Source organism: Nicotiana tomentosiformis, chromosome 10 (assembly GCF_000390325.3).
Source record: "Nicotiana tomentosiformis chromosome 10, ASM39032v3, whole genome shotgun sequence".
Lineage (NCBI taxonomy): Eukaryota > Viridiplantae > Streptophyta > Magnoliopsida > Solanales > Solanaceae > Nicotiana > Nicotiana tomentosiformis.
In genome coordinates, this window is record NC_090821.1 from 56,630,873 (window position 1) to 56,647,238 (window position 16,366).

Consider the following 16,366-nt stretch of genomic DNA (forward strand, 5'->3'; position numbering starts at 1 on the left):
CAATGCACTAGATTATTTAGCATTTGTCTCGTTAAAAGGGGAAAAGAACGATAAACCTTTCATATTAGCGTCCATATTATAAAGATTTAATACTAAGACAAGAATGAACATCTATAACTCTATTACCTCCAACAACAAGGCTAACTTATATTTCAAAAACCACTAGATTTATCAGGTGACTGAAGAATGTTTGCCAGAAACCAAAAGATGGACCAAGAAGATAGTCCAGACTTCCAGATCTGACAGTTTCTACAACAAAGTAAAATAACATGCAAACTCAGTAAAAATATTTAATGGTCTATCTAAAGAAAAGGGTTGAAGCTAGGCAATATATCTTGCTGGACTCGCTTCTACCACTTAAATAACACATCGTCTGGTTCAAAAACAAATTGTCAAAACTCTAACCATCAGTGCAAAATCCAAACTTCAAAACATTCTCCCAATCTCTGCTAAGAACATTACTTTCTAACATATGAAGGTACACAATATCGAAGAAAGGAATGTAAGGAAGCACTACATGGGTAACTAAAAACGAACACAAGCTCCATCACCGTCGGCTTCCTTTTGGTTCTAGTGCAAATGCTTATTCTTCATCCTCCTCGTCACCATCACCACCTGAAGCCTTCTTGGCAGCAGCCTTTTGGTTCTTTCTCTTCACTCTTCCAGGGCGTCCGCTACCAAAAGGACTGGTTAGGGAGAAGTCAATGTGCTTCTGAGAGTCCACTCTGACCATAAACGAAGGAACATTCACCACTTGCCTTCCAACTCTGCAATGCAGTTAATGTTAGTCTGGTTAACTTCATTGATGTGCACACAAGTAAACAAAAAACAAATAGTTCACATAATGCACAACTAATTAGTCAAATATACAAACTATGAGTCCATGGGGTTTTGGGAGATTGGTAGGGAAAGGGAGTTTTTTGTTTACTTGTGTGCACATCAATGAGTCCATGGGGTTTTGGGAGATTGGTAGGGAAAGGGAGTTTGGGGGGGGGGGACACCCCAAAGAATGATCGTTGCCAAGTGTGAATCTGATATGTGCTGCTAAGAAAAATATGGGCTACCCCCAAGCTTCCAAAGATCCTTTAATCTATCACCACGCTTAGCCAACAATTCAATAAAATACACCTCTACCATCTTTCTGCGAACTATGGAGGTCTTATAACAAGTGAAATGTCCAAATAAACATTTGGCTCATAGAAACCTAGCAATTTAGAGCTCTAAAACACATCTATGAAGATTATAAATGAAACGATTAAATAGGACCTATAAAGCAAAGTGAAAAGATTAAACAAATCCTTACCAAAATGACATCCTAGTTTGCAAACACAGTTTAATGTTCAACCAAGATTCAATATTGGAAAACTAGCAGTACAAAGAGCTCACTGTGTTAATATTGCTCAACTTTGTCTATTGACAGAAGATCACAGAATTACTTGCTAACAAGTATTCTTGTTCTGCAATTTTGACTGGAAATTCCTATTCTATTATTGAGAAATATCAGTGAGAATATGAGACTTCTCTTTATTTTATTTTTTTAGAAGGGATTCCTCATTGACATCAGCATTGCATGAGCCTGACCAACCCATAGGGCTTCTAAAAATACTTTACAAAAGCCAAGAATACAAGGAGGACAAACTATCTACTAAGCACTTCTGCCAAAGTAGTAATTCTAAATCAGACACAAGTGCTAAACGTCTTTCAACAAAATTTAAACTGAAAAACATGCAATTCTAGCAAACACCTCAAAAGTCAGGGCAAAAGAACAGCTTACTTATTTGAAATTTGTGACTAAAAGAGACAAGCTATTTTTACCTGATATGCCTTTGCCTAATGAGTACTCTAGCATGGTGGATCGACTTAGCCATGCCAGTCTTGAAAACAAGGGTTTGCAGACGACGCTCAAGGAAGTTCTCAACAGTGAGTGACAAGACATAATCGAGTTTGTTCTGGCTCTCATCCAACAAACCATACCTGTTCATCCTCCTCAAGAGTGCTTCACCTTCAAAAATACGACGTGGATCTTTCTCATCAAGGGTCAGAAGCATTCTTGCAGCATTCCTGATACGGCTCAAAGCATACTGGACTCTCCACAGCTCCCTCTTGCACCTCAGTCCATACTCTCCAACGAGCTTCAACTCTGCATCCAATCTCTCCTTCTCAAAGGGACGTCGAGGTTTCTTAAAGGTCTTCCCATCTGATTACACACCAAAGTCGCAAATCAACATAGGCAAAGAGGAGCTACCAAACTTTTCCCTTGGCGACTTAAACCCCCAACATGGATGTTTCTTCCCACTAGCCTATCCGACATTGTCATCAAATAGGCTTAAAATTTTAAAAAGATGGAACATATAATACAAAAGATATTAATACAGTCGCAGGTTAATCAACTGAGATCAGGCCATAATACTATCAGAACAGACTTTAGCTTTGCTTATATTCAAACTAATCTCAGCATTACCATGAAGTTACAGTAATGACTACTCAAACCCTAACATAAGTTTGATCCACTCAGCTCCATTTGGAGCTGATTTATTCCAATACTCATTAATTTATATTTTAACTCAAACTAGGGGTTTCTAACACTAAATCTTCTCCCATTTATCATTGATATACAAATTTCTAGAAAACTAAAAGAGCTTTTGACAAATACAGAACTTAATAATAGGAAATGTACAATGAGATTAAGGAAACTTACAGTTGCGGTAAAATGCGACGTGTACCATGTTTACCGGTCGACGGCGCCGTCTTCAGATCGGCTACGTACCTGCTGAAAGTGAAAGAAGAAACTGATAGGGTTAGAGAGACACTAGGGTTTGATTTAATGAAGTTCTTCGGTTGCCTTATAAATTGTCCCTCAGAGCCCAACTTAAATGGGTTCTAGTTTGGATTTAAAATTGTCGGCCCAATTGTGTGTGTAGCGGATGAAAGCATTGGCCCAAATGAGAAATTACTTGGAGATTTGTACAAATAGTCTCGTTTAAGGGTAAAATGTTCACGGGGTACCCTATTTGGACACAGCTATTTATCTTGTAACCAGTTTTTGAAAATATTTGGACGACTACCCACTTCTGAACTATTTCAGACATGTAATATCTTCATTCTATCTACCTTTGGGGAAAGAATAAGTTTAGTCGTGACGACCTAAACTTGATATATCTCCATTCTATTTATCTTGTTAAATTGTTTACAAGTTTAGCCCCCATGAACTAAATATGCATATGTTGTTCAATTGTTCACTTATTTAGCAAAAACGGGCTGATATTGGTGCTATCTTTATTATATATAGTTATATACTAGTCTTACGGTACGCGTAAAGCGCGTGTCTTCCATTGATTAAACAAATAATTTTAAAAATAATGTGATTGAGTTATAGATAAAAACTAAAGAAAAAAGAATTAGTTTAGTGCTTATAAAATTTGTACGAAAAAATAAATTTGAAAACACATACTACTTTTAAAAATCATTTTTTTAAGATAAAAATATAAATTAGATGTATAATTAGTTAATGTTGACGGCCTAGCAATTAAATTCAAATTGATTGAATAACATATATATGAACTTGATATAATAAACAGTGGTATATTATTTATATCTCGTTTGGCCAAGCTGCAAAAATCAGCTTATTTTGAGAAGTGTTTTTTTTCAAAAGTACTTTTGGTGTGAAGCAGTTTGTGTTTGGCTAATTAATTTAAAAAGCACTTCTAAGCAGCAATTAGTGTTTGACCAAGCTTTTAAAAACGGTTTCTAAGTATATTTTTCTCAAGAGTGCTTTTCAAAAAAGTATTTTTGGAGATAAGCTAATTTTTTCCTGCTTCTCCTCCTCCTCAAAAGCATTTTTTTTCTTTCAAAAGCTTGCTCAAATACTTCAACTTTGAAGAAAAATATTTTTTTTGAAAAAAAAAATACTTATAGGATTGGAGAAACTTGGCCAAACAGGCTATTAATTAGCAGGTGTATGTTTCTTTCTACTGTTTTGGTTACTTCATCGACATAGTTGTAATATTATGCAATCTCTAGTGTATGCGGTAAGTTTGGTTTTCTTGTAAAGAATGTTTCATTTTATTTTGGTTTTTCTTCTTTTAATCTTTTTTTTGTGTGTGTTCATCTGTTAAAGTCATGTGGAATACCCACAACCGATTTCATATTCTAATTTGTATGGCATTTAACGGTCGCGTTTCGTTAAAAATGTAAAACATTCTATGCAAATAATACCTCTTGTTTGTCAAGTCGATGAAGATTTGACATTGCATAAAAATACTTTCTACGACTAACTATTCTTTACAGGACATAAAACTTTTGACATAGTTTAAATTAAAAAAAAATTAATAAATAAAATATTACTTTGTTAATTTCAAGGCACTAAATATTAGGAAAAATAACATGAAAGGAATTAAATTATGTCCCAGTGTGAACTCGAATTTTAAATGGTAAGAAAGACTAATGACATTTCGTTAAGGGACTTGTATTTTCAATATAACTAGCCTTTGAGTACGTGCTTTGGAGTGTCCCCATATCAATGAATAAATAATTTTTAAAATAATATAATTATTATTAAAAAACATATATGATTCATAAAATAAAAATTAAAGAAAAAATATAAGTTCCTAAAAATGATGAATTAGCACAAACAATGACGAATTGCTCATTTTTTAATTGTAACGTTAGAGGAAGATAGCTTGAGATAATTATCCGTCCATTTGGTCCTTGGAAACTTGGTGTCCAGTTTTGCAAGAACTTACAGATTTAGTGAGAGGAACCCAGGGAATGAGAGAATGAAAAGCTCTGCATAATAATCACTTTACAAAATGTATATATACACAATACAGACCATCTCTTAAATCTAACAGTTGCTAACCACTTAGTAAAAGATTTCGGTTATTCATTAAATGACTAAGTTACCCTCATGCTCATGTTATTCCTTTTGTCTCAACAAGTTTCAATTGCAGCCTTTTAAGCTAATTGTCCCTCCTAAAATGTTCAACTCCCTTTAGCTTTAGGGAGTTGAAAAAGTTATGCAACCTAATCCAGAAGTAAGAAGAAATGCTGGATATTAATGTCACCTAAATCCAGCAGCAGAAATTTCACATTATTAAGAAATACAACTTGGTTAACTCAATATGTGTGGGAAATTTTAGATGATGTGACAAAGTACATGTTCGACATTATTCAACAAATACAACTTGGATAACTCAACAAGTGCAGGTATCTCAAGATGTTGATAGCCTGCACGTGATCGAAAATATATAATCCGAATTGCTTTGAACAGCCATTAGTACAACATGAGAGCTTGCCTTTTCCAGTATTTAACTCCTTTGCTGAGCTTCCTCCACACTATTCCGCATCAAACTTATGACTTGTGCTGGATCAGGAGCTCCAAACACTGAACTTCCTGCAACAACACAGTTTGCTCCAGCTGATGATGCTGCCTCAATGGTTGAAGGTCCTAAACCACCATCCACCTGCAACACAATAGCCCATAGCAATGATAAGTCGACTTTATCCAGCATGCTCTTTGGAAAGAAAAAAAAGAAGTGATAAACCCAGAAAGATAGCCAGCATATTGAGTGTGCAAGAAAGGCCATAGTTTTTTCAGCGATTACATGATAAACTCAAGAAAAGAACAAACACACGAGGGAAATGTCGGTGAAAAAACGATGGAAGTCTAAATATCTCAAACCAGAATTAAAACATCATCAAATGGAAGCTCACCTCTATATCAAGTAATGGATACTTCTTTCTGAGAGTCCGCACCTGAATATTGAAAGAGAATGGCTCTTAAGTTATAGTGCAGAATTGATGAATGATATCCAATACAAGAATGCCAAATTGTATTTGCACCTTATCCATCATCTCTGGCATAAACTTTTGTCCCCCAAATCCAGGTTCAACAGTCATCACTAGGACCAGTTCGACAGAGTTTTCACCATCAAGCTGTAAAACATACAAGCAAGCTGATGAATCATGACAGGTATTTTGTAGATTGACATCTAATTTGTTCCTTTTCAACTAAATGCAATGGCAACAAGTGATTTCCTTTTCAAAACTGTCTTAATCTCTTAGTTCATAGCAAGGAGATCAAATTACCAAGAAAATCCTACGAATTTTGCTTATAAAACTAATACAAATGCGATAATGAAGATATACCAGTGGGTACACTTCCTCAATTGGTGTACCGGGCTTCAAGGAAACTCCAGGTTTCATGCCCTTAGACTTTATACGTTGAACAAGCTCTTGCCAATTATCTGCAAAGAGTAGAACCTTCATTGTAACAGAAATCAAAGTAATGATAACAAAGTCAGTAGAAATTAAGGATCCATTTGTGAGCATAAAATATTTTACTGGAAAACGTTGTCCAATTTTCAGGTTTTGGTTGCATAAACTAATAAAAGAACTTGCTGATCAAAATGTTTCACAACAAACAGAGAAAAGCAACTCATATGTTGAAGACACAAAGCAATTGATGCGGTGATGCTCCACCAGTACCAATACAATATGCACAGACATGTATATTCAGCTACTAACTAGTCATAATCTATCCCCGAATCACATCCTTTCTATACATCACTCAATCTATCTCTATCAAATCCTAGTGAACAGCGACTAACATTTACCTTCCAATCATATGCCAAAAACTGATTCTTAACATGGGAAGTAAACCCACCTCTAGATGCCTCAACATGGAAAGTAAACCCCGAGGCACCAGCTTTGCCTAACGGTTCCACATAATCAAGGGGGTTAGTGACCATGAGGTGGCAGTCCAGATATGCCCTGGAGGAATTTAGAATAACATTTAGAACAACTTCACTGTACGATAGATAACTAATAGACAAGAAACATAAAGTTGAAATAGGGCATTCATGAAACCTTACTTTGTATGCTTTCTCAGACTCTCGATAACTGGAGCACCAAGGGTAAGGTTTGGGACAAAGTGACTGCAAAAGAGCCAAGGAGGGAAAAAAAGAAAAAAAAAGTATTATTCAATTGGTATCCACCCATCATTTTAACATGTTGTAACCAACCAGCTTGACGTGACTATCTGACCTACCCATCCTGCAATGCACCAATACAACATTTCAGTAACTGCTGATGAATGAAGTGCCTTGTAAAGTAAAGGAACAAATTTCCACAGCACTTTACGTCCCAAACTTATTGAGCTAATAAAGAAGAGAAGACCGAACATACTAATAACATAATCCAGACGAAAGCAGATGAAGCACAATTTGCATAGAATTCTAGACCAATCAATATCCACCATGAGGAGGCTATGATCGATTTAGCTAGGTCATTACGCTATAGAGTTAGCAAACAAGAAACTGAGCTAGAACAACCACCTAGTTTATCCTGGAGTGATGAGTTCACATTATATGGCCTGCCTGAGAAACACACTTTTACCTAAATAAAGAAGGTAGTCAAGCACTGTATTCTTTAAAAATAAATGTTGAGAAGTTCTCAGAAACCTATAGTTACTTTCCCTTGTAAAGTATAATAAACCTTCTTAACTGCCATTCTATAGTAAACCATGCAGTCTCTTTCTTGATAAGTAAAAGATATTTCATTAAATGGACCAAGAAGGTCCCGAAGTAAAATATGCAGTCATAGAAATCGATTATCCCCCAGTCTTCCTGTACACGCTCCAGCATATGTCACTTAACCTATACTCCGTTGATACTCATTATTTGCAATAAATTGGAAGCGGGAAAGTATTGGAGGAATTCGGAAAATTTCTCACACCAGGTTTTCAACACCATGTTTCCACTTATTTTCCTAATACTCGGCTAGTTCAACATGAAAATTGTCTTTAACTACCTAGCTAATACCAATACACTAAATCAATCAATTATGCCTCAGTTCGGGATTAGTTGGGGTCAGCTATATGAATACTCGGTATTTTTTTCCTCATGAATCCCCTGTATTCCCTCCACTTTATTTGGAGCAACGCTAATAACAACTAACATTTGAACTAAAAAACAAAAAAGACAAAACGAATCCTACTAACAGTATTCTGTTTCCTAACTTTTCAATTGGAAGATGGTAAATACAAGAGCAAATTAAGTCAGTACTAAACAGCATTCAAGACAGCTAGAACTTTTTCTGCTAAAAAGTAGTAGTAAAATTTTTTATTTTCAACTTCAATCAAACAAATTCATCATTAAATTTTTTTTTTTTAAAAAAAAAAACAATAACGAGAAATGAAAAAAATAATAGAAAGAGGAAGGAGGAAAATAAACAACAAAGTTACCATGATGTCCATGTGGAGCCAATCAGCACCGCAATTGAGCATGCGTTGTGCTTCAGATGCCAAATTAGCGAAGTCCGATGACAGCATCGACGGCGCTATGATTGCTTTCACCATCTTTCTCTCCTCCCTTGCAATTAACAAATCAAAACAAATTTATGAATCAGTTGAGGAATCCAAAGCTATAAAGGAATCTCATAGAAGCTTCCAGTAATACCTACCGGCCGTTAAATTCTCCGTTCAATCAAAAGTCCAGTGCCGGCGAAAGTAGCTACTTTCTCTCTCTCTCTCCTTATTTTGTAGTAGTATTAAACAATACTCCACATTTTACCCTCCCACCAACCATTTCTCTTTCACTCATTCTGGTTTTTACTTTCAGAATAAATCAAAAATTACCACGGGAACACATTGTGACGTCTTTTTAAGAGGGAGTGATAAGTAATTTTCTGGCTTAGAAAATGAAACTGCAGAACATATGCTTTTTAATTGTCACATTTAAAATAAAAAATATATATGGAAACTAAGTCCTGTTAATTGGAATGACGTTGATGATATTGTTGATTTCTTTTTATAGTGGAATGATAAAAACAAATGTTTTGATGCTGTTATGGTACTAAATTTGACTGTAATCATCACGTGGCATATTTGGAAAACTAATTTTAAAGTACGCGGTTTGCGCCTATAACTTATATCATTGAATATATAATTTTAAAAAATTATATAAATAATATTTAAACAATGTCTTTGGGTTATAAAACAAAGAGTAGACTTTTTGAAAATAATGAGTGTTAATCCCATTTAGCTAACTCAATAAAAAAAAATCTTTCTTTATAAAACTCTCTAAATGCTTTATTTTAATTTCTAAGGACCTTTGTGGGTATATCTTATGAAGTTTATTGTCATTTACGTGATCTAATATTAAAAATAAGCAAGTAATGTATAAATATTGTTATCAAGATTCTTTAAAGATTTGTCAAATAAAATATATTGAAAATTAAAAAAAATTATCTCTCTAGTGATTTGGGAATGAAGAGGTTGTCCTTATAGCTCAAGAAAAATTAATAACTATAGTGTAAAATTTAAAAATGATAAATATTGAGTTAATATTTTATAACAAATAACTTAGAAATATATATAAAAACAATATCGGGAGTTGTCATTTGATGGAATAAATAAAAAGTAAAGAAAAATAATTAATAAATTCATTTAGAATACATAATATTATCTTCTACTATCTTATCCTTATTGTTTCAAGTCCGCATTTTTACCAATTTGACTCTAAATATTAAACTCTAATTAAATTTTCTCTATTGTCTAATTATTTTCAGGATCAATCTTCTCCTTTATAAACATAAGTTTATGTAGCCTAAGGGGTCTTTTAATTCGTAAAAATTTATATTGGGATTATAGTGCGAGAATTATAATACGAAAATCAAATAATAACAGAAACCGTGTTTGATTTTTTTCTATATAAATTTGGATAAAATTTTATTTTCAACTTAACCTTGCCTTCTTAAATGATTTGCAATAAGCGCTTTGGAGATGGATATTTTGGTTATTTGATTATTTTATCCCGGGATAGTTAATCCCCAAATTATTATCCCATATTGAATGTAGAACAAAAATAACAACTAATTAAGATTGTGGTATAACTATTCTCGTGATTTCTTATACAAAAAAAAAAAAATATAACCAAACATGAAATTGAATAGTCCCACTTTTTATCCCAAAATTGTTATCCTTCAATTTTGTTGAATGTAAAAAATATATTTAAATTTTTTAGTTATTTTTATCTAATTATTGAGTGTAATTTTCAAAATATTACACATAAAATCGATGAAGAGAAAATACTCAATTATTTGTTCTAATAGTTGAGTATAGTTTTTAAATATTACAGTAAAAATCAAGGGTTTTTTTTTTGAATATGAAGGGAGTTCAAATATTATATGGAAGTGTATTATCTATTATCTGTTTTTATTTATACTATTATTAAGTACTAAAAAATCTTTAAATTATAAGTCAAATAATTTGTACTTGACTTCAAAACACCATCCTTGTCGGGAACTAAAATTTTCATCGAAGACAATATGCTGTGTAATCGGATTGTTTATTTTGTTGGAGAATCTTTTACATGTTTTTCTTCTTCTTTTTTTTTATATAGTTTTCTTATTAAATCCTAATTATTAGGACTTCATACATAGTTCAAATAAGGAATTGATTTAATAAATAAAATTTTAGTAATTTTTAAAGTCCTAAATATTAGGAAAGTAACTTAAATTATAATTATATCTAATATAAAATATATTTTTAAAGGGTAAAAAAGGCGAACGACATTTCATTAAGGGTCTTCGTACTTTTAATATACTAGTATAGATAGATATTGTAATATGACCATTATTTTAGCTAATAGAGTCCATATCACATAAGCATAAACATTTTGCAAAGTGTAGACTTTGTTGGCAATATTTTTTGGGACCCAAAAATATTGCATTGTGTGTTGGACATCATTTGCATAAGTTGTATCTCTTCTTTTACACCTAAGAGGCCAAGACTTTTTTGTCTATAAAAGGGAAGGCTATTAGTTCATTTTAGACACACCAACAAGACTTGTCTTCAATTATTGTTTCTTTCTTTATTAAGAGTGTTTTGTATGAGAGTTAGTGTTGGGAAGCACTTGTGTGAACCCTTTCTTTGGAGTGATCTTGTGAGGTTATTCTCTTAGGATATTTGGGATTAATTAGAGTATTTACTCTAATTTTGTACTCTCTTTTGCACTCTTATTGTTATAGTAAATTGATCATCTCCGCTTGTGGACGTAGGTCACTTTGACCGAACCACGATAAATTTGTGTCTTCTTTATCTACTTTAATTGTCGTTGTTATCAACTTTTATTGTCTTTGTTATTACCAGTATACCGTTGTTTGGCTATATTTCGCATTACCCGGGTTTCCAATCCTAACAGATATAGACTAGAAATCTTTGTATTTTAGTAATGAAAAAAATGAACCTCATATTGTTGCAAAAGCGTTGTTTGAATATAATGAATTAATTGAAATAAAGTTTGCTAACTCACCAAATGGTACTTTACAAGAAAGTTATGAATCTTCGCTAACTATAATGGAAGATGGGATTTGTTTATTTGTAAATGCAGGGCTACATATTGAAAGAAAGAAGGTGTAATGACCCAATCACTCATTTTAACTTTTAGAACCTTGTTCCCTAAAATAAAACTTTTTGTAGGTGCTTGTAATGATTTATGACTTGCGGGGATGGTTGGTTCGGGATTTAGAAGTGTTTGGGGTGAAACCAGAACACTTGGTTCCTTAAGTTGGCCTTAAAGTGCTAAGTTTGACTTCGGTCAATATTTTTGTGGAAACGACCCCGGAATAGAATTTTAATGATTCCAACAGCTCTGTATGGTGATTTTGGACTTAGGAGCGTGTTCAGAATTTTATTTGGAAGTCCGTAGTTAAATTAGGCTTGAAATGGCTAAAACAAGAATTTAAGTTTGGAAGTTTGACCGATGAGTTGACATTTTGATACCGGAGTCGGAATCCAGTTTCAAAAATTTTTATAGCTCCGTTATATAATTTATGACTTGTGTGTAAAATTTGAGGTCAATCGGAGTTGATTTGATAGGTTCCGACATCGAATGTAGAAGTTGAAAACTCTTAGTTTCATTAAGCTTGAATTAGGGTATGATTCATGGTTTTAGCGTTGTTTGATGTGATTTAGAGGTTCGATTAAGTTCGTATGATATATTAGGACTTGTTGGTATATTTGGTTAAGGTCCCGAGGGCCTCGGGTGAGTTTCGAATGGTTAACGGATCAAAGGTTGGACTTAAAAAGCTGCTGCAATTTTCCCTTCTGCTGTATATTCTGGGCTGTGATCGAGCCCCAGATCGAACCCAGATATCGAGCCCACGATCGAGGCCTGAGTCGAAGCCAGGGACGAGGCTCAGTATCGAAGCCATGCTCGAAGGCAAGGCTCGAGGGCCAGGGTCAAGACCCAAGATCGAACTTGATCGAAGCCATGACCATGTCCCTGAGATCGAGCTCCCTGAGACCGAGCTCCTTGAGATCGAGCTCCCTGAGACCGAGCTCCTTGATCGAGCTCTTTGAGATCGAGCTCCCTGAGATCGAGCTCCCTAAGATCGAGCTCCCTGAGACCGAGCTCCCTAAGACCGAGCTCCTTGAGATCGAGCTCCCTGAGACCGAGCTCCTTGAGATCGAGCTCCTTGATCGAGCTCCCTGAGATCGAGCTCCCATGATCGAGCTCCTTGATCGAACTGGGCAGAGCTGTAAGTTATAAAAACAGAGGACATTCGTCCCATTTGCCATTTTTGGCGAACTTGAGCTTGAGCAGAGGCGGCTTTTGGCAGATTTTCAAAGGAAAAACATTGGGGTAAGTGATTCTAACTCGGATTTGGTCTACATATACAAGTATATCATTGTTTTCACAATCTAATTAGTGTTTTTAGATTGAATTTTGGAAAAAAGTTTAGAAATCTCATAGAAATGAAATTTTGAGATTTCGGTATCGATTCGGAGTCGGATTTGAGTGAAACTGGTATGGTTGGACTCGTAATTGAATGGGTTGTCGGATTTCATAACTTTCGCCGGATTCCGAGATGTGGGCCCCGCGGGCGAATTTTTAATTAATTTCGGATCTTTTCTTAAAAATATAGTATTTCCTTATAGAATTTATTTTCTATAATTTTTAGTGATTGTATCGAATTATTTTGGCTAGATTCGAGCCAGACAGAGTTGGATAATCGTGGAAAAGGCAAAATTGTGGATTAAATTGGAGCAAGACGAGGTAAGTCTCTTGTCTAATCTTGTGAGGGAAAAATTACCTCATAGGTGATTAAGATTAAATAATTATTGCTAATTGTGGGGGCTACGTACGCACGAGGTGACGAGAGTCCGTGAGTAGCTACTATTAATACTAAAGTCCGGGTAGTTTAGGACGCAAAGCATGTATTACTTGTGTAAATTGTATTCTTTAATTAATTAATATTAATTGATATATATATATATATATATATATATATATATATATATATATATATATATATATGAATATATTGTGAATTGTTTGATAAAGATATTAAAGGATGAAAATCTCATAGGCTTGATTTCTATTTAAATCAATTAATTGTCAAAAGAAATTGTTCTCCTCCCAAATTTATCATATAATAAACATACTGTCCTTCCGGAGGCACATAAGAAAATGTCCTCCTTTCTTGTGGAGCGGGCCGAACGCCTCGGCAGTATAGATGCATCTATGGATCGCGCCGCACGTCCCTCGGTAGTGTACACGACACTCTGGATCAGGCCGTACGTCCTCGGCAGAAATCGTGCTTAATAATAATAATAATTACACGATGCTTTAATAATTTATTTCAGCTTGTGAAGCTAATTAGTAAATTGGAAAATTTTCAGAATTTAATGAAATATTATTCTTGCTAGTTAAGGAATTAATTGTTACTCCTGTAAATGAGATTTAATTGATAAATTAGAATTTATTTGAATTGAAGGAATTTAATTAATATATTGAGAATTTATACATTTGAAGGAATTTGATTATTTCCGCTGATTAAATAAATTATTGTAAATTTTATAAATCACGCTGATTTAAATATCCTAGTTTTATTTCAATTATTATTGACCTATAGTGAGTGTCAAAGTCGGCCATCTCGTCTCTACCACTTCGAGAGTAGGCTTGATACTTACTGGGTACACGTTGTTTACGTACTCATACTACACTTGCTGTACTTTTTGTGCAGGATCTGAGACAGGTACTAGTAGAGGACCTATCATCACAGACCTACGTCATCCCGAGGCATAGTGGTGAGCTGCCTTTCTGAGCCGTTCTGCAGCTACCAGTGTCTCTTCTGATATTTATATTCTATCTATTTTATTTCAGACAGTATTTGGAGTTTTGTATAATCTACTAGATGCTCATGCACTTGTGACACCAGGTCTTGGCACACACATTGGTAGAGTTTGGGTTTATATTTTCTTTGTTTTAAATTTTATCAATGTATGCTTAATTTATTAGTTGGCTTGCCTAGCTGTAGTGTTGGGCGCCATCACGACCTACAGGTGAAATTGGGTCGTGACAACATGGTATCAGAGCACTAGGTTCACGTAGGTCTCACAAGTTATGAGCAGACCTAATAGAGTCTTGCGGATCGGTACGGAGACGTCTGTACTTATCTTCGAGAGGCTATATGGTGTTAGGAAACTACCTTTCTTCATATTCTATCGTGCAATTGATGTAGTACTAAAAATCCTTCTTTTATTCTCTCACAGATGGTGAGAACGCACTCTAATGAGATTCCAGACCAGGGAAGAGCTACTCCCCCAGTTGCTAGAGGCCGAGGCAGAGGCCGAGGGAGGGCTCCAACCCGTGGTAGAGGGCGAGGACGTCCCAGGACTATTCCGGTTATGCCGCCAGTGGATCCAGCAGAGAATCCTATTATTGAGGAGCAGGGTGAGGTGCCTGTGGCAGAGCCAGCTCCGGTGGACTTCACATCTGCACCGGGATTTTAGGATATCATGGGTCATATGCTGCGATTCATGGATAATATGACTCAGGCCGGTTTATTTCCGGCAGACCCAGCCACATCTCAGGAGGGCGGGGGAGCACAGACCCCTACTGCGCAGGCTCATGGACAAGCAGCTGCTGTATATCAAATCCAGGGTGCACTACCCATGGGTGGAGTCCAGCCAGTGGCAGCAGCTACACCTGAGCCCAGGCCAGCTGTAGCCGCGGATCCTCAGAAACTATTGGACAGATGGACTAGGCTACATCCTCCTGTCTTCGGGGGTGAGCGACATGAGGATCCACAGGATTTCATTGATCGTTGCAAGGATAGACTGTACAACATGAGGATATTGGAGTCCCATGGGGTTGATTTCGCTACTTTTCAGCTATAGGGTAGAGCCCGTAGATGGTGGCAGTCTTATGCTCTTGGCAGACCAGCAGATTTTCCTCCCATGACTTGGGACAGGTTCACCCATATCTTCTTGGACAGGTATATTCCACCCTCCCAGAGGAAAGAGTTGCGGTTTCAGTTTGAGCAGCTCCAGCAGGGTCAGATGTCAGTGATCGATTATGAGGCGAGGTTTTCTGAATTATCTCGCCATGCACTAATGATACTCCCTACTGAGGCGGAGAGAGTGCGAAGGTTTGTAGCCGGTTTACATACTGGTTTTCAGGCCACTATGGCTCGAGAGATTGAGATGGGTACTTCTTATGAGCGAGTTGTGGAGATATCCCGGAGGATTGAGGGTGTACGCCAGCGGAGCCGAGAGCAGATTATGAGAGATAAGCGGTTCAGGTACTCTGGAGAGTTCAGAGGTGCTCCGTCCGAGGGCAGAGGTCAGGTCGTGAGGGGACAGTCCAGCAGACCCCCATATCCAGCACCACCACCTCCTCGAGGTGCTCCAGTGCGACCTTATCTCAATGCTATCCCAGAGAGTTCTTACCGCCCACTAGCTATTCAGGGTCCTCCCAGTGGGTATTCAGGTCCCCAGGGTCAGACACTTAGTCAGCAGCCCATCGTACCGAAGAGTTGTTACGAGTGCGGGGATCCCAATCACATGTGGAGGTATTGCTCCAGGCTTCGGGGTAGACCAGTACAGCACGGTCAACAGCTTATGCTTACCGGACCAGTTGCTCCACCAGTAGTCCGACCACCCAAAGGTGGAGGACAGGTGGGTAGGGGCAGTCCTATAGGTGGAGGTCAGCCAGGCGGAGGCCAGCCAGTTGGCCCTCCAGCTCGGTTCTATGCTTTTCCGGCTAGACCAGATGCAGAGGCCTCAGATGCCGTGATTACATTTATTATTTCTATTTGTGGCAAAGATGCCTCAGTATTATTTGATCCAGGATCTACGTATTCATATGTGTCATCTCTATTTGCTCCATTCCTGGGTGTTTCTCGTGAGTCCTTGAGTACTCCTGTTTATGTGTCCACTCCTGTGGGCGATTCTGTTGTCATGAACCGGATCTACCGGTCCTGTATTATTACATTCTATGGTTATGAAACTAGAGCAGATCTCTTATTGCTTGAGATGATCAATTTTGAAATTATTCTGGGTATGGACTGGTTATCTCCA

The 16,366-nt window shown here is 36.3% G+C and overlaps 2 protein-coding genes across 2 annotated transcripts; both read right to left on the reverse strand.

Annotated features, from left to right (window-relative positions):
* Positions 1 to 374: 374 nt before the first annotated feature.
* On the reverse strand, positions 375 to 2,850 carry LOC104094476 (small ribosomal subunit protein uS4y-like). Its single transcript, XM_009600414.4, has 3 exons — positions 2,699 to 2,850; positions 1,816 to 2,197; positions 375 to 767 (listed from the first exon to the last, which is right to left on the reverse strand). The coding sequence occupies exons 1-3, from the start codon at positions 2,724 to 2,726 to the stop codon at positions 584 to 586; spliced, it is 594 nt and encodes a 197-aa protein (XP_009598709.1). The 5' UTR covers positions 2,727 to 2,850; the 3' UTR covers positions 375 to 583.
* A 2,184-nt stretch (positions 2,851 to 5,034) lies between these two features.
* Positions 5,035 to 8,618, reverse strand: LOC104094477 (ribulose-phosphate 3-epimerase, cytoplasmic isoform-like). The gene is made up of 9 exons (XM_009600415.4): positions 8,461 to 8,618; positions 8,243 to 8,369; positions 7,049 to 7,053; positions 6,873 to 6,935; positions 6,665 to 6,771; positions 6,148 to 6,245; positions 5,842 to 5,934; positions 5,713 to 5,754; positions 5,035 to 5,462 (listed from the first exon to the last, which is right to left on the reverse strand). The coding sequence occupies exons 2-9, from the start codon at positions 8,354 to 8,356 to the stop codon at positions 5,307 to 5,309; spliced, it is 678 nt and encodes a 225-aa protein (XP_009598710.1). The 5' UTR covers positions 8,357 to 8,369; positions 8,461 to 8,618; the 3' UTR covers positions 5,035 to 5,306.
* Positions 8,619 to 16,366: the final 7,748 nt, after the last annotated feature.

Bases quoted from the DNA above. Each gene is read 5' to 3' on its own strand.
- LOC104094476 (XM_009600414.4), bottom strand. From the start codon at position 2,726: ATGGTACACGTCGCATTTTACCGCAACT. The intron at 2,198-2,698 runs GTAAGTTTCCTT...GTGTGTAATCAG, and splicing joins CGTCGCATTTTACCGCAACT to ATGGGAAGACCTTTAAGAAA. The intron at 768-1,815 runs GTAAAAATAGCT...ACTGCATTGCAG, and splicing joins ATTAGGCAAAGGCATATCAG to AGTTGGAAGGCAAGTGGTGA.
- LOC104094477 (XM_009600415.4), bottom strand. From the start codon at position 8,356: ATGGTGAAAGCAATCATAGCGCCGTCGATGCTGTCATCGGACTTCGCT. The intron at 6,772-6,872 runs GTAAGGTTTCAT...AAATTCCTCCAG, and splicing joins AGTCTGAGAAAGCATACAAA to GGCATATCTGGACTGCCACC. The intron at 6,246-6,664 runs GTGGGTTTACTT...TACTCTTTGCAG, and splicing joins CCATGTTGAGGCATCTAGAG to ATAATTGGCAAGAGCTTGTT.